Genomic DNA, 25,741 nt, shown 5'->3' with positions numbered 1-25,741 from the left:
GCGCGTTTAAGTGATTTTCGGGAGGGGACCTTGTATGGGAGCTATGACCAATTATGGACCGATCGGAAAAAACTTTCACAGTAATATTTCTATGCATATGGGCAATACTTATACCAAATTTTGTATGGATATCTTAATTTAGTAATGAGTTATGCGCGTTTAAGTGATTTTCGGGAGGGGACCTTGTATGGGAGCTATGACTAATTTTGAACCGATCGGAAAAAATTTTCACAGTAATATTTCTATGCATATGGGCAATACTTATACCAAATTTTATATGGATATCTTAATTTAGTAATGAGTTATGCGCGTTTAAGTGATTTTCGGGAGGGGACCTTGTATGGGAGCTATGTCCAATTATGGACCGATCCAGAAAATTTTTCTCTGAAAGAATTCTATTGACATAAGATTTTAATTTGTAAAATTTTGTGAAGATATCGGCATTGTGATGGAAGTTATTAACGAAAAACCCATTTTCCGGGAATATGTACTTTTGTATGGGAGGTATATGAAATTGTGGACCGATTCTGGCAATTTTCTGCACGGATCAAGATCTTGTGTAGAAACGAATGTATGGTGATTTTCATGGAATTATATTGCATAGTTTTGGAGAAAATTACATTAGAATGGTTAAAAAATGCTTATTTTTTTCGAGGTTGTTTTAAATTTTGATTCCTAACTTTTCCCGATGTGAACCGATTTTGCTCATTTTCAATACCAAACTGTACCGGATAATAATGAATATTTTGGGTGAATTTGGTTAAATTATATTGCTTCGTTTTAACGTGAGCGTGTTTTACACAGACAGACAGACAGACAGACAGACAGACAGACAGACAGACAGACAGACAGACAGACAGACAGACGGACGGACGGACGGACGGACAGACGGACATAGCTAAATCGACTCAGAATTTCATAAGGACCCAGAATATATATACTTTGTTGGGTCTCAGATGAATATTTCTTGGTGTTACACACGGAATGACAAAGTTATATATACCCTCTATCACCACTGATGGTGGTGGAGGGTATAAAAAATAATTCAATTCAATATAAAATTTTAATAGGTTAAAACGTAAAATATTTGTTGAGACTTGAAGAAAAGGTAATGTGTAGTTGGAAAATCAAGCTAAGTTAAATTGTTTGCATTATTTGTGTGATCTCGTGATAGTCAAGTCTATAGTCTAGTCTATAGTCTAGTCTATAGTCTAGTCTATAGTCTAGTCTATAGTCTAGTCTATAGTCTAGTCTATAGTCTAGTCTATAGTCTAGTCTATAGTCTAGTCTATAGTCTAGTCTATAGTCTAGTCTATAGTCTAGTCTATAGTCTAGTGTCTATAGTCTAGTCTATAGTCTAGTCTATAGTCTAGTCTATAGTCTAGTCTATAGTCTAGTCTATAGTCTAGTCTATAGTCTAGTCTATAGTCTAGTCTATAGTCTAGTCTATAGTCTAGTCTATAGTCTAGTCTATAGTCTAGTCTATAGTCTAGTCTATAGTCTAGTCTATAGTCTAGTCTATAGTCTAGTCTATAGTCTAGTCTATAGTCTAGTCTATAGTCTAGTCTATAGTCTAGTCTATAGTCTAGTCCAACGGTTCCCAAAAGGGGGTCCGCGGACCCCTAGTGGTCCGTAGCAAAATTCTAGGGGGTCCGCGAAGACGAACGAAAAAATAAATGTATATGTATCGAAATAAATGTTTTTATATCAGACGGATAATGATTTGCCTTAGAATTAAATACTGATACTGGTATCCCGGAATATGAAGTTAGGTCACATTTCATAATATTTTTTTAAATTGTAAGCAAAAGTGTTAATCTAGTTAATTTTAAATATAAATATTCCATTCCGACGTGATACACAGATTTTAACTTCATTTTGTTGTCCAATATTATTAAATCAACATCAGAAAATTCATAGCGTTTTGCGTAAATAGTCAAAACCACGCAGTAAAATAATTCGTAGGTATTTTAAAATTCAAATTTAAGATCAAAATTCACAGTACATTCGCAAAGAGTTCAGGTCATATTTTATGTGGGTAACGCATTCCGCAACAACATCGAAGAAGCCTAACTTTCACATATTTTCCCGAAAACTTAGCTTACATACTCAGCTCACTCCTATGCAATCGCAAAAAATTTAGAAACATGACTCTTTCTAAATTTTTTGCGATTACATAGGATTGAGCTACCTTGACGAGAAATGAACATGAAAGCTCTCATGAAAGCGATCATAAAATTAACAAGTAAGAAATTATAGTCGGGCGTGGCCGACCATATGATACCCTACACCAATTGCGAATATTAAATGTGATTAATTTCAATAATAAAGCATTTCTGTTAATCTTATATAGGTTCCAAATAATGTCTGTTCATGTTCGATTGTATGCTGACTAGGAGAAATAAAAGACCGATTTCAATCATTTACAACAGCCATCGTCAGTGGATCCAGAAAATAGTATGTGACCCATTTTAACAAATTATATTCAAAATTGCGATCTGTTGCGTGCACACAAGGTTTATACGGTCACAAAGAAGGACATAGCTTAATATGGACAAATATTTTTGAGTGTTACAAACATCACCACATTGTGCCGACTTTTGGATAGATAGTAGTATATTAGACGTAGTTAAAAGATAAATGGCCGAAATCGGAAGGTCCGGATGTATGGGGGCTAAGGCAGAAATTGAGCCGATCCTTATAAAGTGTGTTATTGGGAATTATCTATATACATATATAAAAATGAATGTGTGTTTGTTTGTATGTTTATATGTTTGTTTGTTTGTGGGTTTATATGATTTTCACAGCACATTCCTGTATGTCTGGCAATAGGCTACTTTTTATTTCCGATCATGGCGAAAAATGAAAGTTTTATTTATAATTATATTAAACTTAGTTGTTCCAATTTTTGGGAAGATAGTAGTATATTTATAGTAGTTATGAGCTAAAAGGCCCAAATCGATAGGTCAACCATTTCAATAGCGTTCGTCCTTGGACCAAGAGAAGTGCGTGTTCCAAATTTCATCAAATTATCTCAAAAATTGCGACCTGTAGAGTGCGCACAAGGTTTACATGGACACACAGACAGACGGACGGACAGACGGACATAGCTTAATCGACTCAGGAAGTGATTCTGAGCCGATTGGTATACTTTAAGGTGGGTGTAAGACCAATATTTTTGGGTGTTACAAACATCAGCACAAACGCATAATACCCTCCCCACTATAGTGGTGTAGGGTATAAACATCATGTTAGAAGTCATTCTATATTTAAAACCATGCAATTGAAAACATCTCCGAAATACTAAATATTCTCAATGTACGGGAATATTTTATAGGGTTTATGGACCAGGACTAGGACAATTTTCGGATGAACAATTATTTATAAAATATGTATGGGGATCCGTGAAATTAAATAAATTTCTCAAGGGGTCCGCGAAGTAAAAAACGGTGGGAACCGCTGGTCTAGTCTATAGTCTAGTCTATAGTCTAGTCTATAGTCTAGTATATAGTCTAGTCTATGGTCTAGTCTATAGTCTAGTCTATAGTCTAGTCTATAGTCTAGTCTATAGTCTAGTCTATAGTCTAGTCTATAGTCTAGTCTATAGTCTAGTCTATAGTCTAGTCTATAGTCTAGTCTATAGTCTAGTCTATAGTCTAGTCTATAGTCTAGTCTATAGTCTAGTCTATAGTCTAGTCTATAGTCTAGTCTATAGTCTAGTCTATAGTCTAGTCTATAGTCTAGTCTATAGTCTAGTCTATAGTCTAGTCTATAGTCTAGTCTATAGTCTAGTCTATAGTCTAGTCTATAGTATAGTCTATAGTCTAGTCTATAGTCTAGTCTATAGTCTAGTCTATAGTCTAGTCTATAGTCTAGTCTATAGTCTAGTCTATAGTCTAGTCTATAGTCTAGTCTATAGTATAGTCTATAGTCTAGTCTATAGTCTAGTCTAGTCTATAGTCTAGTCTATAGTCTAGTCTATAGTTTAGTCTATAGTCTAGTATATAGTCTAGTCTATAGTCTAGTCTATAGTCTAGTCTATAGTCTAGTCTATAGTCTAGTCTATAGTCTAGTCTATAGTCTAGTCTATAGTCTAGTCTATAGTCTAGTCTATAGTCTAGTCTATAGTCTAGTCTATAGTCTAGTCTATAGTCTAGTCTATAGTCTAGTCTATTGTCTAGTCTATAGTCAAGTCTATTGTCTAGTCTATAGTCTAGTCTATAGTCTAGTCTATAGTCTAGTCTATTGTCTAGTCTATAGTCTAGTCTATAGTCTAGTCTATAGTCTAGTCTATAGTCTAGTCTTTAGTCTAGTCTATAGTCTAGTCTATAGTCTAGTCTATAGTCTAGTCTGTAGTGTAGTCTATAGTCTAGTCTTTAGTCTAGTCTTTAGTCTAGTCTATAGTCTAGTCGTAGCCTTAGTCTATAGTCTAGTCTTAGCCTGTAGTCTAGTCTATAGTCTAGTCTGTAGTCTAGTCTATGGTCTAGTCTGTAGTCTAGTCTATGGTCTAGTATATATTCTAGTCTTAGTCTATAGTCTAGTCTACAGTCTGTCTAGTCCTTTATTTAGCTAACATATTGTTGAAGAGAAATAATTTATCCAATTATAGTTGTTAAACATGGAATGAATGGTTTAGTCACGTATGATTAATATTTAATTCCATAATGGCACTCATGCGACAAGGTGCACATGGTAGTCAATAGAAAGAACAAAAGAAGAAATTATAAACAAATAACTAAATATATATAGTTCTAACGTTAATGTAGTGATTTTGACATTCGATTTTTTTCATTAATCAAATCATTATAATCAAATGTAATTCAACACGTTATTATATCAATAATAATGTAATTATTTAAGGAATTAGTAAAATGTAAAATTATTTATATTATAAATTTGTGGAATTGTGGGTTTTATGAAAAATTTTTTAATTATTTTTGACATGTCTATTACAAAATGTATTTTTTTACAAAATTTTCCGATAAATTTAATTATTAATTAAACTGCATTGTCAACACATTCGCAATTTAAATGGATACCATGTAAAGGATAAATAAATTTAATATTTATTTGTGTCACCAGACGTATGATCAATATTTAAATTCTTGATAACACTCATGCGACATGGTGTCTATAATTTATACAATCAAAAGTGTTTGCATATAAAGTAAATAACCTTGTTTTAATAAAGGGAAATTACACTAATTTCATAATAATCAAGTTATTGGTATCTGTACAAACCAGCAGTTATTAAAAGTTCATGACAGTCAATAATTTTTGGGAAGTATTATAAAACGTAAATTAGACAAGATTATTATTATTATCTTTAATAACAATATAATATATTTATGAGAAATGCTAATTAAAGTAATTTTATATTTTTACCTTTTTACGCCGAAATTTTTATATATTTTATACTATTTTTTTTAATTTTATAAACAAAAATTCTAAAATTTTCATGCATTTATTAACAGTAATTAATCATTTGTTAAACAATAACTTATAAATGAATGGTTTTCTTAGCACAAGTACGTTTGCTTAATTTTCTTGTTTCATTTTCTATTTTTCGAAGAAAAAACAAAAAAATATATATAATTAACTTAAATGTAAGCAAGAAGCCACTTAAGTGCATTATTTGTTTCTTAAAATTTCTCATTTTTCTACGACTAAATTTGTCTGCCATATACCAATCGGCCTTTGTTAGAGATTATTGACTTTTTGGGAATTTAATAATGGTCTTATTTGTGTTGGTATTTCTTAAATGAAATTAATGAACACGTGGTAATGTTAATACCATTGCATTGCTTGAAGAAAAGAAATGTTTTTGTAATTTAATATTAAATATAATTTTAATACAGTTTTTTACATTGTTGCAATATTAAATATTTTCTTATAAATATTTGTAAAAAAAAATAAACATTTGTATTATGAATAATTAAAATTTAATATTTTGCAATTTTTCTTTTTATTGCAAATTATAAATATTTAATTTCAGTACAAAAAACAGGACTATAAATTAAACAAAAACAATATTTGTATTTTTAAAGTAGAATTTTTCATTTGTTTGTTCGAATCAACTGAAGTAGAAATACATATTTTGAAATAATTTAGTATTTTTGATATTTGGTTTTAAACAAAATTAAACAATGTCATCATGTAATTTTATATAGATTGTTTAATAAAATTTATATCAGACCATAAAATAAATTAGTGTAGACTCTAGAGCAAAAATAATGAAATTTAAAGATAATGACTAAAATGCGGTGTAAAAAGGTGTTTTTAGTACAAAAAACTTATATTTAATTTAAAAGGTTATTTTAGTATAAAAACTTATTTTTAGTAGAAGAACTTATTTTAAGTATAAAATTTATTTTTAGTATAAAAACAAGTTTTTAGTATAAAATTATGTTTAGTATAAAACATAGTTTTAATAAAAAACGTGTTTTTGTATAAAAAAGAATTTTAGTATAAACACAAGTTTTAGTATAAAAACGTGTTTTCAGTATAAAAACGTGTTTTCAGTATAAAAACGTGTTTTCAGTATAAAAAGGCGTGCATAAAAACGTCGTTTTTTGTATAAAAACGAGTTTGTAATATAAAAACGAGTTTTTAGTATAAAAACGGTAAAACTATGCGAAGGAAATCAACCAAATTTACCGACCATGTTCATTATATAAAAAGAGTTTTTAGTATAAAAACGAGTTTTTAGTATAAAATCGAGTTTTTAGTATAAAAACGAGTTTTTAGTATAAGACGTATTTTTAGTATGAAAACATATTTTTAGTATAAAAACGTATTTTTAGTATAAAAACTTGTTTTTAATATAAAAAAGAAGTTTTAAGTATAAAAACCAGTTTTTAGTATAAAAACCAATTTTTATTATAAAAACGTGTTTTTAGTATAAAAACGTGTTTTTAGTATAAAAACGTGTTTTTAGTATAAGAACGTGTTTTTGGAATAAAAACGCGTTTTTAGTATAAAAACGTGTTTTTAGTATAAAAACGTATTTTTATTATAAAAACGTGTTTTTAGTATAAAAACGTATTTTTAGTATAAAAACAAGTTTTTAGTACAAAAATTTGTTTTTAGTATAAGGTGTTTCTAGTATAGAAAAGAGTTTTTAGTAAGAAAACGTGTTTTAGTATATAAACGTGTTTTTAGTAAAAAAATATGTTTTTCGTATAAAAACTTGTTTTAAGTATAAGAACTATCATATGGGTACCAGCCCACTCGGGAGTAGTCAGCAACGAAAGGACGAATGTAATAGCTTTAAAGGAAAGGGCGCTCGAGGCAGTTAACCTGACAAACGCAAAACCATTCGACTCAACAAAATCTGAACTAAAAATATGGGTGAGAGAATTCCATAAGGCCTCTTGGAATAATAAAACAGTGGATAGAACCACGAAGATCCTATGGAGTGGCCCTGATGAGAGCAAGACAAAAAATCTCCTCAAAATGAGCAAGTCTGAAGTTAGTATTATGGTAGGTATTCTGATCGGACACACAGGATTACGAGCACATCTATGCAAAATTGGACGTTCGGATTCAGACGAATGTAGAGAATGTGGAGAGGACAGTGAAACTCTGGAGCACTTTCTATGCCACTGCCAGGCATTCGTCGAAGTTAGATTCAAGTATCTTGGAAGTGATGTTATTCCGGAAATAACATTTCTGACTAACACTGATTGAAAGATTCTTTGGAATTACGTTCAGGAAACTGAGTTTCTGAACACTGAAAAATAATTCACAATAGGCTCGATAGTGGCCTAGGTGTATTTCTTCAGATTTGATGTAGTATACATCCTCCTATCAACCTAACCTATACTAGGATAGAACTGGTTTTTTAAATAAAAAATGTTTTTAGTATAAAATCTTTTTTATACCCTCCACCGTCATTTTTTATACCCTCCACCATCATCTGTGGTTATAGAGTGTTTATACAAGTTTGCCATTTCGGCTCCTTATGAAATTCAAAGTCGATTTAGCTATATCCGTCTGTGTGTTTGCCTAAAACACGCTCACAGTAAAACTATGCAAAGGAAATCAACCAAATTCACCGACTATGTTCATTATTACGCTAAGCAGTTTGTGATTGAAAATCAGCAAAATCAGTTTACAACACAAAAAGTTATAAGTAAAAATTTCACACCACCTCAAAACTAATGCCGGTTTTTTCCTAGTTCGAGAATAGTTTTCTCAGAAACTATTCAGATTGGAAATTTTATTCGGATCGCCTAATAATTGGTCAAATCCACCATGAAAGGCCTATAAATTAATTATGAACTTGATCAACATTAGCCCCATAGGTGTATAAAGCAGTTACTAAATGACAGTTAGCACCCTCATCACGAAAGCAAAATTGAAAACTTCAAATGGATTTTAGCTTGTTTAGTATAAAATTATGTTTTAGTCACTTCTTCTAACACTTAAATTTTTCACTTTTCGCAATCATTTATCATTTTATCCAAAATATCTTTTAAATATATATATATAAAACTTTAATTCCATTCTATATCAAATATTTATGCTATTTATGCATAAATAAACTTTAAGAAAATATAGAAATAAGTATGTATTACTTTGCATTTATGGTATTTTTGGAATTTATATTTTATTTTTGTTTTCCTTTTGTCTTGTTGTTATTATATTGTACTTTTGTTTTTTGAATCTTAATATTTTTCTGACACTCTGGAGAATTTCAGTCAGAGCTAAAGTGGAAAAGAAAAAACTTGTTAGAGAAATAAAGCGAATTTCATGAAAATAAAATAAAACTTTTTGTTGTTGTTTGCTGTTGAACATCAAAGTCAATAAAAGTCGTATATATAATTGGAGATATTTATGCAGACTTATAGGAATACATACATATAGACGTGTTTAAATAAACGTTATTACTTTAGGGGATTGGTTGTAGAAAGGCAGTTTAACTTTGTTTTCAATAAGAGTTTTTAACTTTAAGATTAAATTTCTGCTTAATTTAAAAATATTTTTTTGTTAAATTAATGCTTAACTTACAGCTGATAAACTCTACCTTATAACAATAACTAGAATACTTACCTTAAAGCCGAAAATAAAATAAACAACAAAATCTTTTGATAATTTTTTTATTTCTTTCTTAATGTTTCTTTCAAACATTTTTTTCTTTATTTTATTTGATTTTTTTTTTCTTATTTTCTTTATGAATTTAAATTAAATTTAAATTATTATTGTTGTTGTTTTTATTATTATTTTTCTTTATGTTTAAATTTCTTTAAATTCTTATTATAATATTTATTATTATTATTATTTTTTCGTATTTTTATTATTCTTTTACCTAAAAGACAAGTACAAAAATACTTAAATGCTAAAGACCGAAAAAATGAAATAAACAACTGAGAATGTGTAACAAAATTACATTTAAACCATAATGAAAAGAAATTAAAAACCTGGTAAAAAGTATTTACAATTAACACTTTAACTATTTACATTTTCATATGTGTGAGTATATATGTAATTATATGTTAATGTGGATATTTGGGGGTAAGAGGGTAAGAGTGTGTGTATAGCTTTGTATGAGCACAAGGATAAGGATACATTTACAATTTTTATTAAATTCTTTCTTTGGCTCTTTTCTTGTTTCCTTGTTGTGAGTAAGAAGTGTAAACACTTGAAAATAAACATAGTTTAAATGAAATGTTATAAAAATGTCTCAAAAGAGGGAAGGTATGCAAATATAGAGGATTCTATGAAATATATTAATTATAACAATATTATTGTTTTAAAGCTTGGACATGTTTTAAACAAACTATTGAACAAACTTTTATCATTTCATTTGTTACCATGGGCTATACTTCCCCTATTCTTACGTTCTCATGCATGTTGTTAATGTATGCAAATGTTTACAGGTCTATAAGGTTTTTACTTAATTTTTGCTTTTTTTCTATTTTTCTTCCTTTTTGGTCATAAACTAGCTTTATGCTATTAGTTTTTCTTAAACAAACAGAAGTTGCTTGTAAATATTTGCTTACTCTTGTGCACACACAAACACAAATTCACTGTTACTAACAACCACATATCCACATTTACATAGTACAACATACACACACACATTTACATGGTATACGAATTCTATACAAATCCTTAATATTAGAAATAAGACAAAAAAAATGTTCAATTTCATAATAAAACTCAGCATGAGTTTCTCTTTTTTTTCAGTAAATTTTGTTGGTTTTCTTGTGCTTTTTCTTAAAAAAAAAGAAAACAAAACTTGAGCATTCAATTATTCGACTACAAACATTTAGCAAAGCTTGTTCAGATTTTCGTCTGGTTAATGTCAACAGTAGTAGCAGTAGTAAGCAACTAACCCAGCAAAGAAGAAATATGATCTTGTTAGAAATAATATAAAATTCAGAAAATTTGCTTTTATTTAAGAAAATTTTTATTAAATATTCCTTTAAAATGTCCTCTTTATGATATCTTTTAAATTTTTTCTTTGTAAAATTAATGTTCATTTATTAGAAATTTCATCAAAAACTCATTCGGAAATTCGATTATTCCAAACTGCTCAAATATGATTGCTGGGTAGTAGTGTTGTAATGCTAATCGTAGCAATAACAGCAAAGACAGGATTTTAAGGACAGTAATTTATAAACATACATACACTGTAGGTAAAGAAAATTTGAAATAGCAAACACACAACTACAACAATATACCTTTATATGCTTTCAATAAGGACACACATTTATTTATTCAAAAATACTAAAGGATCCTCTTATACACATATTGTCTTTTTCTCTAGTATTCACAAACTAAATTATTGTATAGTTATTTCTTTTGCTTAAACAAATACCAATAATTATAAGACAATATACTTGTAGGAAAACTTGTCTAAAATACCTGGCACTTTATATTTTAACTAACATTGTATTAATGTGTATTCTAGGATCAGAGTACGTAACATTTACTAAAGAGTTATAGCTCGATAAGGAGCTAAAGTATGTGTGTCCTTACGTATAGATATTATATATTAAGCCACATATGTATCTGTATCTCAAACGTTAGGATTTTACCTGGATTACATTTTCCTTTGAACAAACAATATAAAACTTAAACTAATATTATGCTGCCAAAGGTGGCTCGTTCCACAACCTCTTTCTGTATTTATTGTTGTTTTTGCCTTCTGGGGTATATTTTTGTGGTTGATGGTGAACAGGGAGGGTTACAGTTTTATATTTTAATCTGTACACCATTTCGATGATCTACAAAAGAAAAAGTATAACCAGTTCATAAGACATAAATATATTTATAGTTAAACATACATACATACTAGTTCAGAAATATCTACACATACTAACTAACATAAATAACTAATATTTTAAATATATTTTATAAGGTACTGTAGAAAAAAATTTAAACTAGAAACAAAACTTAATTATAGACTATACATTACAGACTAGACTAGACTATAGACTAGACTATAGACTAGACTATAGACTAGACATAGACTAGACTATAGACTAACTAGACTATAGACTAGACTAGACTAACTAGACTAGACTAGACTAGACTAGAACTAGACTAGACTAGACTAAGACTAGACTAGACTAGACTAGAACTAGACTAGACAAGACTAGACTAGACCTAGACTATAGACGTGACTAGACTAGACTAGACCTAGATCTAGACTAGACTAGACTAGAGCTAGACTAGACTAGACTAGAACTAGACTAGACTAGACTAGACTAGACTAGACATAGACTAGACTATAGACTAGAAATATAGACGAGACTATAGACTAGACGAGAGACTAAGACTAGATTAGACATAGACTATAGACTAGACTATAGACCTAGACTATAGACTAGACTATAGACTAGACTATAGACTAGACTATAGACTAGACTATAGACTAGACTATAGACTAGACTATAGACTAGACTATAGACTAGACTATAGACTAGACTATAGACTAGACTATAGACTAGACTATAGACTAGACTATAGACTAGACTATAGACTAGACTATAGACTAGACTAAGACTAGCTATAGACTAGACTATAGACTAGACTATAGACTAGACTATAGACTAGACTATAGACTAGACTATAGACTAGACTATAGACTAGACTATAGACTAGACTATAGACTAGACTATAGACTAGACTATAGACTAGACTATAGACTAGACTATAGACTAGACTATAGACTAGACTATAGACTAGACTATAGACTAGACTATAGACTAGACTATAGACTAGACTATAGACTAGACTATAGACTAGACTATAGACTAGACTATAGACTGGACTATAGACTAGACTATAGACTAGACTATAGACTAGACTATAGACTAGACTATAGACTAGACTTTAGACTAGACTATAGACTAGACTATAGACTAGACTATAGACTAGACTATAGACTAGACTATAGACTAGACTATAGACTAGACTATAGACTAGACTATAGACTAGACTATAGACTAGACTATAGACTAGACATAGACTAGACTAGACTAGACTAGACTAGACTAGACTAGACTAGACTAGACTATAGACTAGACTATAGACTAGACTATAGTCTAGACTATAGACTAGACTATAGACTAGACTATAGACTAGACTATAGACTAGACTATAGCTAGACTATAGACTAGACTATAGCTAGACTATAGACTAGACTATAGACTAGACTATAGACTAGACTATAGACTAGACTATAGACTAGATAGACTAGACTATAGACTAGACTATAGACTAGACTATAGACTAGACTATAGACTAGACTATAGACTAGACTATAGACTAGACTATAGACTAGACTATAGACTAGACTATAGACTAGACTATAGACTAGACTATAGACTAGACTATAGACTAGACTATAGACTAGACTATAGACTAGACTATAGACTAGACTATAGACTAGACTATAGACTAGACTATAGACTAGACTATAGACTAGACTATAGACTAGACTATAGACTAGACTATAGACTAGACTATAGACTAGACTATAGACTAGACTATAGACTAGACTATAGACTAGACTATAGACTAGACTAAGACTAGACTATAGACTAGACTATAGACTAGACTATAGACTAGACTATAGACTAGACTATAGACTAGACTATAGACTAGACTATAGACTAGACTATAGACTAGACTATAGACTAGACTATAGACTAGACTATAGACTAGACTATAGACTAGACTATAGACTAGACTATAGACTAGACTATAGACTAGACTATAGACTAGACTATAGACTAGACTATAGACTAGACTATAGACTAGACTATAGACTAGACTATAGACTAGACTATAGACTAGACTATAGACTAGACTATAGACTAGACTATAGACTAGACTATAGACTAGACTATAGACTAGACTATAGACTAGACTATAGACTAGACTATAGACTAGACTATAGACTAGACTATAGACTAGACTATAGACTAGACTATAGACTAGACTATAGACTAGACTATAGACTAGACTATAGACTAGACTATAGACTAGACTATAGACTAGACTATAGACTAGACTATAGACTAGACTATAGACTAGACTATAGACTAGACTATAGACTAGACTATAGACTAGACTATAGACTAGACTATAGACTAGACTATAGACTAGACTATAGACTAGACTATAGACTAGACTATAGACTAGACTATAGACTAGACTATAGACTAGACTATAGACTAGACTATAGACTAGACTATAGACTAGACTATAGACTAGACTATAGACTAGACTATAGACTAGACTATAGACTAGACTATAGACTAGACTATAGACTAGACTATAGACTAGACTATAGACTAGACTATAGACTAGACTAGACTATAGACTAGACTATAGACTAGACTATAGACTATACTAAGACTAGACTATAGACTAGACTATAGACTAGACTATAGACTAGACTATAGACTAGACTATAGACTAGACTATAGACTAGACTATAGACTAGACTATAGACTAGACTATAGACTAGACTATAGACTAGACTAGACTAGACTATAGACTAGACTATAGACTAGACTATAGACTAGACTATAGACTAGACTATAGACTAGACTATAGACTAGACTATAGACTAGACTATAGACTAGACTATAGACTAGACTATAGACTAGACTATAGACTAGACTATAGACTAGACTATAGACTAGACTATAGACTAGACTATAGACTAGACTATAGACTAGACTATAGACTAGACTATAGACTAGACTATAGACTAGACTATAGACTAGACTATAGACTAGACTATAGACTAAACTCTAGACTATAGACTAGACTATAGACTAAACTCTAGACTATAGACTAGACTATCTAGAATATTTAGACTAGACTATAGGATAAAACTCTGACTATTAGACTAGATATAGACTAGATATAGACTAGACTTAGACTAAACTTTAGATATAGTGACTAGGATATAAGGACTAGGACTATAGGACTAAACTATAGACTAGGACGATAGACAGGACTATAGACTAGACTATAGACAGACTATAGACTAGGACTATAGATAGGACTATAGACTAGAATATAGACTCGACTATAGACTAGATATAGACTAGATATAGATAGACTATAGACTAGACTATAGACAGCCATAGGACTAGACTATAGACTGACTATAGATAGACTATAGACTAGATATAGACTAGACTATAGACTAGATATAGACTAGACTATAGGGACTATAGACTTAGAGATAGACTATAGACTAGACTATTAGACTAGACTATAGACTAGGACATAGACTAGAATATTAGACTAGACTATTAGACTAGGAATAGACTAGAATATAACTAGACTCTAGACTAGACTATAGACTAGACCAACGGGTTCCCGAAAGGGGGTCCGCGGACCCCTAGTGGTCCGTAGCAAAATCCTAGGGGGTCCGCGAAGACGAACGAAAAAATCATGAATAAAAAGTATTCTCTATATGTTAGAAAATATTAAAAATATCTCCAAATTTTTCATAAATACTAAAATACGCAATTTTTATTCAATAATCCCAGATTTATTGGTGACTTTTTGAATTTTATTGTTTCGGTCGTTTATCAGGATGAAGCTAGGCCCTACAAATTTATTGTTTCACTTTTATAAAGTAAAGTATTACGTGATTTGTAATTTTTATAAATGTATATGTATCGAAATAAATGTTTTTATATCAGACGGATAATGATTTGCCTTAGAATTAAATACTGATATTGGTATCCCGGAATATGAAGTTAGGTCACATTTCATAATATTTTTTTAAATTGTAAGCAAAAGTGTTAATCCAGTTAATTTTAAATATAAATATTCCAATTCCGACGTGATACACAGATTCTAACTTCATTTTGTTGTCCAATATTATTAAATCAACATCAGAAATTCATAGCGTTTTACGTAAATAGTCAAAACCACGCAGTAAAATAATTCGTAGGTATTTTAAAATTCAAATTTAAGATCCAAATTCACAGTACATTCGCAAAGAGTTCAGGTCATATTTTATGTGGGTAACGCATTACGCAACAACATCGAAGAAGTCTAACTTTCACATATTTTCCCGAAAACTTAGCTTACATACTCAGCTCACTCCTATGCAATCACAAAAAAAAATTTAGAAACATGACTATTTAAGCACATGTCGACAATACTTGATAAAGAAACCTTTTCGCTACCTTGGCGAGAAATGAACATGAAAGCTCTCACGATCATAAAATTAAACATCATGTTAGAAGTCATTCTATATTTAAAACCATGCAATTGAAAACATCTCCGAAATACTAAATATTCTCAATGTACGGGAATATTTTATAGGGACTAAGACAATTTTCGGATAAACAATTATTTATAACAATAAGATATCAAAATATGTATGGGGGTCCGTGAAATTAAATAAATTCCTCAAGGGGTCCGCGAAGTAAAAAACGGTGGGAACCGCTGGACTAGACTATAGACTAGACTATAGACTAGACTATAGACTAGACTATAGACTAGACTATAGACTAGACTATAGACTAGACTATAGACTAGACTATAGACTAACTATAGACTAGACTATAGACTAGATTATAGACTAGACTATAGACTAGACTATAGACTAGACTATAGACTAGACTATAGACTAGACTATAGACTAGACTATAGACTAGACTATAGACTAGACTATAGACTAGACTATAGACTAGACTATAGACTAGACTATAGACTAGACTATAGACTAGACTATAGACTAGACTATAGACTAGACTATAGACTAGACTATAGACTAGACTATAGACTAGACTATAGACTAGACTATAGACTAGACTATAGACTAGACTATACTAGACTATAGACTAGACTATAGACTAGACTATAGACTAGACTATAGACTAGACTATAGACTAGACTATAGACTAGACTATAGACTAGACTATAGACTAGACTATAGACTAGACTATAGACTAGACTATAGACTAGACTATAGACTAGACTATAGACTAGACTATAGACTAGACTATAGACTAGACTATAGACTAGACTATAGACTAGACTATAGACTAGACTATAGACTAGACTATAGACTAGACTATAGACTAGACTATAGACTAGACTATAGACTAGACTATAGACTAGACTATAGACTAGACTATAGACTAGACTATAGACTAGACTATAGACTAGACTATAGACTAGACTATAGACTAGACTATAGACTAGACTATAGACTAGACTATAGACTAGACTATAGACTAGACTATAGACTAGACTATAGACTAGACTATAGACTAGACTATAGACTAGACTATAGACTAGACTATAGACTAGACTATAGACTAGACTATAGACTAGACTATAGACTAGACTATAGACTAGACTATAGACTAGACTATAGACTAGACTATGACTAGACTATAGACTAGACTATAGACTAGACTATAGACTAGACTATAGACTAGACTATAGACTAGACTATAGACTAGAATATAGACTAGCCATGGAATTTTTTCCTGGCTAATTTACAGAACTGGCAATGTTTTCCCACAGTGCCAGTTTCTGTATCGTACCATAAGAATAGCATGCAATTAATTTGTTGCCTTTAGCTCTTTATCTTATTCTTACATATTTCTTCTTATATACATATTTTACTCTACTTTTTACTTATTATCTAGTTAAAGTCAAAGAACTTACCTTCGAACTGTAAACTTCAGCCTTTTAAGGTTTCATAAAAAGTCTGTTTGTGTATGTACTAAATTCCTGCGTATGTATTTCTGTAAACCTTTTGTTTTATAATTATAAACATTACGGCCATAAACTACTGCTACACTGCCGCCACTGCTTTGCACCGCACTGCACTTTTATTTATTTAATACAATTTGTTGCTCGTTTGTAGTTTCTTGTTGGTTTTTATTTGGTTCTGCTCTGCTACTGGCGGTGGTTAAATGTAATTTATTATTATTTTAGGACTAGAGAAGTGTGTTTGTTTGTTTCTTGGTGATAAAGCAGACTATAGATGTAGTTGTTCTTTATGTTGTAGCAGTTGCATTTAGTTTCATTTAATGACTCGTTCTAAAATCTAAATAATTAAATGAAATAGAAAAGAATAGAAGAAATAAATATAGAGTAAACAAGTTAGAGTGCTATATTCGGCTGAGCCGAATCTTAAATACCCTCCACCAGCAACTTTGTATTAATACATTTCTAATTAATAAAATATTTGTAGAAATAAGTTTTCTCATGTCTTAAATAGAAAAATCCCAAGATTTAAACAGCTTAAATCTACTACAATTCCAAGATTTATTGAACATTAGAAACGCCACTTTCATTTAAATTTTTATAGCGCCCTAAGATATGCTTTAGCGATATCTCGTATTTGCATGTATGTATGTGTGTGAAAGATTTAAGGATTTTAAAAATACATACATATATATAATTTTGTTCTACACAAATTGATAATGCAAAGAGTTAAATACGGTTAAAGCGCTTTTAGGGGCAGGACCTAGTATGAGAGATATGACCAAATATAGACCGATCGTGAAAAATTTTTGAAATAGCATTAAGTGCTTTTTGCATTACAAAATAGTATTTATGAACAAAAATAGTATTTATTTATATCATTATTTGGTTATGAGTTATGTGCCTTTAAGTGTTTTTCTGAAAGGGACCTTGTATGAGAGCTATGATCAATTATGGATCGATAGGAAAACAATTTCACAGTAATATTTCTCTGTATATGAGCAATATTTCTGCCAAACTTTATATGGATATCTTAATTTAGTAATGAGTTATGTGCGTTTAAATGATTTTCGGGAGGGGACCTTGTATGGGAGCTATGACCAGTTATGGACCGATCGGAAAAAAAAATTATCTGTAATATTTCTGTGCATATGAGTAATATTTGTATCATATGGGTATCTTAATTAAGTAATGAGTTATGCGCGTTTAAGTAATTTTCGGGAGGGGACCTTGTATGGGAGCCATGACCAATTATGGACCGATGGAAAAAAATTTTCACAGTAATATTTCTGTGCATATGAGTAATACTTATACCAAATTTTATATGGATATCTTAATTTCGTAATGAGTTATGCGCGTTGAAGTGATTTTCGGGAGGGGACCTTGTATGGGAGCTATGACCAATTATGGACCGATCGGATAAAAATTTCACAGTAATATTTCTATGCATATGGGCAATACTTGTACCAAATTTTGTATGGATATCTTAATTTAGTAATGAGTTATGCGCGTTTAAGTGATTTTCGGGAGGGGACCTTGTATGGGAGCTATAACCAATTATGGACCGATCGGAAAACACTTTCGCAGTAATATTTCTATGCATATGGGCAATACTTATACCAAATTTTATTTGGATATCTTAATTTAGTAATGAGTTATGCGCGTTTAAGTGATTTTCGGGAGAGGACCTTGTATGGGAGCTATGTCCAATTATGGACCGATCCATAAATTTTTTCCTCTAAAAGAATTCTATTGATATAAGATTTTAACTTGTAAAATTTTGTGAAGATATCGACATTGTGGCGGAAGTTATTAACAAAAAACCCATTTTCCGGGAATATGTACTTTTGTATGGGAGGTATATGAAATTGTGAACCGATTCTAGCAATTTTCAGCAGGGATCAAGATCTTGTGCAGAAACGAATGTAAGGTGATTTTCATGGAATTATCTTGCATAGTTTTCGAGAAAATTACATCAGAATGTGTAAAAAATGCATATTTTTTTCCGAGGTTGTTTTAAATTTTGATTCATAACTTTTCCCGGTGTGAACCGATTTTGCCCATTTGCAATACCAAACAACTTAGGAAAATGAAGAACATTTTGGGTGAATTTGGTTAAACTCTATTGCTTCGTTTTATCGTGAGCGTGTTTTACACAGACAGACGGACAGACGGACATAGCTAAATCGACTCAGAATTTGATAAGGACCCAGAATATATATACTTTGTTGGGTCTCAGATGAATATTTCTTGGTGTTACACACGGAATGACAAAGTTATATATACCCTCTATCACCACTGATGGTGGTGGAGGGTATAAAAATACAATTAGTAGTTGAGCATTGAACAAAATACATTAAAGTGGAGTAATTTAGAGCTGCTACAAATTAATGGAAAATTGTGGTGTTTTATTGAAATTAATGTAGGGAAGGTATGAAGTTCATTAAGCAAATAGTTTCTAAAGTTTTTTTTTTCTTTTTTAATAGGATTAAAAATTTATTAAAAATATATAGGATTATCAATCTAGAAGATAAAAGATACTTTTCAGAAAAAGTTTCTTTGGAAAAAGCTCATTTTTGAGAAAAATTTCTAAACAGGGCATTTCCACAAAGAAAGTTTTTTAAAAAAAGATTTGTTCAAAAATCAAAAAAGCTTTTTCACAAACTTTTTTTTTCAAAAAGAACTTTTTACAAAAAAGTTATTTCAAAAAGTGCTTTTTATAAAAACGACCTTTTCGAAAAAAAAAACTTTTTCTCTACATTTTTTTGGGAAGAAAAGCCGCTTTCATAACAAATACTTTTTTCCAAAAAGCTAATTTTTATTTTTTCCAAACAGCTTTCATCACAAAAAGAAATATTAAACAGAAGTATGTGTAAAATTTGCCATGACCCAAAAAATAGAACTTTGTCTTTTTATAGTTCTTTTATAAATATTTATTTCAATACACTTACATAGAAGAAGGTTAGTATCACTAAAAGGCTACGTGGTATATGCAATCGTGACGCTAACTCATGTTGCATGGCGGCATGTTTTTCACTATTGATGATATGTACAAAAACACTGTCGCTATCTGGAAAAAGTGAAAAGAAAAACACACAAACAAAAACAAATTACCAACAAGAACTTACAGTAAAACCAACTAATGATAGGAAATAAACTATAAAATTCTAAAACTTGCATGGAAGTTAATAAAAAAACCCCCCATTGTTACACTTGCAACTTACTTGAATTGTCTGCCGCACAGGTATAATTCCCCGAATCGGTGTGTGTTACTCGAGAAATAACTAAATTGCTAGTTTTCATTTGTTGTTCTGACACGACGCGTATGCCACCTCGTGTTGAGTCGTTGATTAGTTCACTGTCTTTAAACCACAACATGTGAGTGTAGGGACCGGGAGCCTGTGGTGCAATGCAGGTTAAATTAATGTCACTGCCACTTTGCACGAACAGTTCACGGTTGGCTAGAATTTGTGCTTTGGAAGCTGTTTAAATCAAAACAAATTGTTTCAATTTAGTTTTTTAAATATGATGCTGTTTTCCCATAAATACTTACTAACTACCATTAATTTATAGGCTTGACTTATTTTTGGTTCCACCGACACCTGACACTCGTACACACCCGCATCTCTCGGCTGTACGGATACAATTTTCAAGACCCATTCATCGGAATTGTCTATGTGCCGCGCTAGAAACCTTTGATCATTCGTATAGGTCATTATACCAATTGTGAGTATGTGTAGATCACGTTTTCTTATCCACGACACCGCTCGATCACCCAAGTTTTTCACACGACAATGTAGTCGTGCTGTTGTGCCCACTGCTGCTATAACGTCTCGTTCGGTTGAATTATCAAATTCTGGATGTGTATTGTCGTAACTGTCTAAAATCATGTTGTTATTGTGATTGAAATCGTGCAGGGTATCGTTTGTGGGCATTTTTAAGGCTGAAAGTTGGAGAAAGAGAGAGAGAGAAAACAGATTTAATTAATTACAAGAATGACAAGGAGTTTTTCTATAAATTTTCTTTTAAAAAATATAATTTTTCTTATTACGTCTTTATACATAAATACATATACTTATTACGAAAACATGTTATTTGAAATTTTTTCTTGTTATAATATGGAGGCGTATGAGTATTTTTAGTCTTAAATTAAATGTTAATTATACGTGTTTTTGGTCACTTTACAAAAATCTTTTTCCAAAAACATGCTAATTAATATTTTTTTCTTGTTATAATATGGTGGCGTATGAGTATTTTTTTTTCATAAATTAAATATTAATCATACGTGTTTTTTGGCTACTTTACAAAAGCTTTTTCCAAAAATATTCTTTTGTTTTATTTATTTATTTTATGACTACGAAAATACCACAAATTATGTTTACTTAACTTGATGAAAAACAAAAACCTCGTCTGTCATTCAATGTTGTTTTTTTGGTTTATTTGTTTAATTTTTAACTAAATGTGAATAAACTTTGACTTGTGCATTTTTAAAAATTTACCAAACAAATACGTATTATTGTTGTTGTTTTTTGTGTATTCTTAAAAAATTGGAGGGTTTTTTCAAATGCATATTTATCTTTTAATTAATTATTATAAACTTAAAAATCGCTTTTAAAAAGTTTAATATCAATTAGTAAAAGTAACAAATAAAACGTCATATTAGTATTACAAATGTAGTTTTTACAAAAGTTTCTTAAAATGTGTTCCAAATTTTTATGTAAAACAAGACAAAAACTTTTTATATTCATCAAATCTTGATAAAAAAAAAAGTCTTCAAGTTCAAATAATTTTATTCAAAACTTTGCGAAAATTGTTATAAAAAAGTTTAAGTAAGACTATCGTAAAATAAAAATAAAAAAGAGCTATTTTGGAAAAAAGTTTGTTAAAGCTTTTTTGCTTTTTAGGAAAATATTAAAAAAAACCTAGAAAATCTCTATGTGGAATAAGTTTTAGATTAGTTTTATTTTAAGGCATTTTTAAAAACAAAAAAGTTTACAAAAAAAAAACTAGTTTTTCCGCAGAAAAGTTTAAACAAGCTTTTTGTAAAAGTTTTGGAAAAGCTTTATTGCATCAGTTTTTTTAAAAGCATGAAATAGAGGTTTTTAGAAAAATTATGTTGAAGCTGAAAAAGGCTTTTCAGGAAAATATTTTATAAAGCTTAAAAATATCACTATGTGGAAAAAGTTTTTGATTAGTTTTTTTTTTTAAAAACTTAAAAAAAATAATAAAAAAACAAGGTTTTCTTAAAAAAGCTTTTTAGGAAAATATTAAAAAAAGCTTAAAAAAGCTATATGTGGAAAAACTTTTATATTAGTTTTATTTAAGGCATTTTTCAAAAAAAAGTAAAAAAACTAGTTTTTCCGCAGAAAAGTTTAAAAAAGCTTTTATGTAAAAGTTTTGGAAAAGCTTTATTGCATCAGTTTTTTTTAAAGCATGAAATAGAGGTTTTTGCAAAAAGTATGTTTAAGCTTAAAAAAGCTTTTTAGGAGAATATTTAAAAAAAGCTTAAAAAGGCTCTATGTGGAAAAAGTTTTAGATTAGTTTTATTTTAAGGCATTTTCCAAAAAAAAAGTTAAAAAAAAACAATTTTTCCGCAGAAAAGTTTAAAAAAGCTTTTTTGTAAAAGTTTTGGAAAAGCTATATTGCATAAGTTTTTTTTAAGCATCAATTACTTTTGAAAGAATTATACAAAAGCTTGTGGTGTAAATATTTAAAGCTTAAAAAAGCTTGCTTGTACAATTTTTGAAAAATATTGGTTTAATAAGATTGGTTTGTAAAACTTCAAATATTTTTAACAAAGCTTTTTTGCAAATAAAATTTCAAAACAAAAGCTTTATGAAAAAAAGTTTAAAACTAGTTTTATGTGAAAAAGCTTAAAGTTTTACATATGTAAATGTTGTAAAAAAAACTTTTCTGTGAAATTTTTAAACAATTTTTTGTAAAATTTTTGAAAAAGCTTAATTGCAAGAGTTTTTAAAAGCTTTTGAATAAAATATAGAAAAGCTTTTTGTATAAATTTAAAAAATAAAAATTTGAAATGTTTTTATAAAATTTCTGAAAAGGTTTTTATAGACGTTTTGGAAAAACGTTATTGAAAGCTACTCTTGTGTAAAAAGTTAAGAAATACTAGTTTGAAAAGTCTTGTAAAGCTTTTTTGAAAGAGTTCTTAAAAGCTGGTAAATGTTATAAAAATCATTTTATATAAAAGTTTAAAGAAGTTTTTTAATAAAATGTTTCAAAAGCTTTTAAAAACCTGAAAAACACTTGTTAAAACTAAATTTTAAATTTCTATTTATTCACAAAAAGTTTTTGTAATGAGAAAAGTTGTTCGGCATTTTTAGGCATTTTAACTTTTTATCTTAAAATCTTCACATCTTGTTTAATTTCAAGATTATTAAGCATTACTTTGCAAAAATTATTAATATCTCTATTCGTTTTCAGCTACAAGGTCATTGGGAATGAACATTTTTTCATATACAATTTTCATTAACATCTTGTTCATTAAATGTTTTATGTTTGTTTTGTGTCAAAATTTGCTTCGTCATTTTATAAAAATCATTACATGATTTGCACTTTTACCGATTTAATACATCAATGATTTTTGAAGTGTTAACATTCATTTAGGAATGTTTTATTCACACCAAAAGATAATGAAAACGGATTTTAACGCTAGATAATAAATGTTTTCATTATAATTTTTGTTAAAAAATTTCAAACATTTAATTAATTTAAGCAAAATAAAAACCAACTTTGTAAACTACTTTAAAAATTCCATTTATATGTATATTGGCTAAAGCAAGTATCTGGTTAAATAGGAATTTTATAATTTTATTTTTGCTGGAATACTTCATGTTAAAATTCATTAAATTCAACTACTCATTTCAATAAATCACACCTTTTATTTAATTTTAACTTTGTTTGTTTTTACTTTATTTTTTGCTCTAATTTCTGGCAAATGGTACTTGTGTGTATTTTTTTATACTCAAGGACTCTTGAAACCAACAAATAAATATTAAAAACCCAACAAGTGCTGACTGGTGAAATAATCAGGTATTGTTGGGACCAACAACTCATTATACTCCCGGGATTTGTAGGGAAATGAAAAGAGATTTTCTGAATCTGTGGCAACAAAGAAAAAGTGCATATATCAAGTTATTGTATTTTGGAGAAAATGTTGAAAAACTTAGTTTTATAAATAAATTTTTTAAACAAAAAATTTATAGATTTTCTTTTTATTTGTTTAGCAAGAATTATAAAAAGTTGACTTAAATCCTTTTACCATATTACCACAGAGTATTATAGTTTGTTTGTTTGTTTGTTTTTAGTGTTTGGATAAATTAAAAAAAAAAACCTATTTTTTTATAAAATGGCATTTGATTACATTTTAAGTGGTGGCTAAGTTCATTAAAAGCTTTTAACATTCTTTTTTACTCATATTTTTTATTACCTATAAAGAAAAAGTTTCAATTTTATCAAAATTAAAAACTATTGGTGGCTTCTGAAGAGCAATAAATGTCATTGAAAAGAACCTTATAAAGACAAATATTTTTTCCTATTTTCTACTTTTACATATCCTGCCACTTAATTTTTCAATATTCTTACTTCCAACCAAAAGAAAAATTCCTAGAAAAAAATCCTTTTATAAAAATTACATAACCCCACCAACAAAATATTGATGAAATTTTTTTAAACAACTAAAAAAGAAACGTAGTCTAGCAAAAATTCCAAAAAAAAAAGTTGCCAATAAAAAAACATGTTCTTTTTTTTTTGTGGCAACATAAAAAGAGTTGCCAGTTTAACGAACGTATAAATTTCAAACACAAATATTTTTGTGGTATTTGGTTTGTGGGGTTGTTTGTTGCTTCTAACAAAAAAATCGAAAAATAAAGTGTTAAAAAAAAGAAAAGTTTTTTTGCCACCTTCAACTCCCTCACTTATATTTTTGTTCAATTTTTCTTTATGGTTGTTTTTTAACAAAATTGATTGCATTGATGTAACAAAAAAATTTTTGTGCAAAAACCCATCATCATCATCTTTAGCAATAGCAATACTTTGAATAAAGCTGTTTCTTTTATGGCTTCATATTTTTTTGCTCATAAAATCGATTGGCTACGTGTCATAAGGTCAAATTAGAAAACTTAAAATTTTTGTTGGCACCGAAACAAACTACCAGTCATATATTTAGTCACTGGGAAAAAACCGAAAACTAGTTCCTAAATAAACACACGTTGCTTTACAAAATCTCTAACCAAACTATAAAAACAAACAGCCACAAAAAAACACATGTACTTACACAGGGGGGGAGGGGGGCGGGCGGGGGAGAGGAACAGGGGGGAAGGAAGAAGAAGCAGAGAAAGGCGGGGCGCCGGGAGGGGGGGCCAGGGTGGCGAGGGGCCGAAGCAGATGGGACGGACGAACGGACGAACGGACGAACGGACGAACGGAGGAACGAACGAACGAACGAACGAACGAACGACGAACGAACGAACGAACGAAACGAACGAACGAACGAACGAACGAACGAACG

General features: G+C 29.9%; 1 protein-coding gene across 2 annotated transcripts in view; it reads right to left on the bottom strand.

The window, feature by feature from the left end:
* Positions 1 to 9,401: 9,401 nt before the first annotated feature.
* Positions 9,402 to 25,741, bottom strand: part of LOC119612391 (lachesin) — a 49,581-nt gene continuing 33,241 nt past the window's right edge. For both annotated transcript variants that reach the window (XM_037968196.1, XM_037968195.1), the window contains exons 2-6: positions 20,768 to 21,157; positions 20,439 to 20,696; positions 20,166 to 20,284; positions 17,170 to 17,554; positions 9,402 to 11,234 (exon numbers count right to left, since the gene is read on the bottom strand). In XM_037968196.1, coding sequence (XP_037824124.1) covers positions 17,531 to 17,554; positions 20,166 to 20,284; positions 20,439 to 20,696; positions 20,768 to 21,157 — 791 coding nt within the window. In that variant the 3' untranslated portion in view covers positions 9,402 to 11,234; positions 17,170 to 17,530. The remainder of the gene's footprint in view (positions 11,235 to 17,169; positions 17,555 to 20,165; positions 20,285 to 20,438; positions 20,697 to 20,767; positions 21,158 to 25,741) is intronic.

This window comes from Lucilia sericata, unplaced genomic scaffold (genome assembly GCF_015586225.1).
Source record: "Lucilia sericata isolate MDLA Ls3-8-SP2 unplaced genomic scaffold, ASM1558622v1 Contig001678F_arrow, whole genome shotgun sequence".
Classification (NCBI taxonomy): domain Eukaryota; kingdom Metazoa; phylum Arthropoda; class Insecta; order Diptera; family Calliphoridae; genus Lucilia; species Lucilia sericata.
Note: the sequence above shows the minus strand (reverse complement) of the source record. Positions and strands in the feature narration are given on the sequence as shown.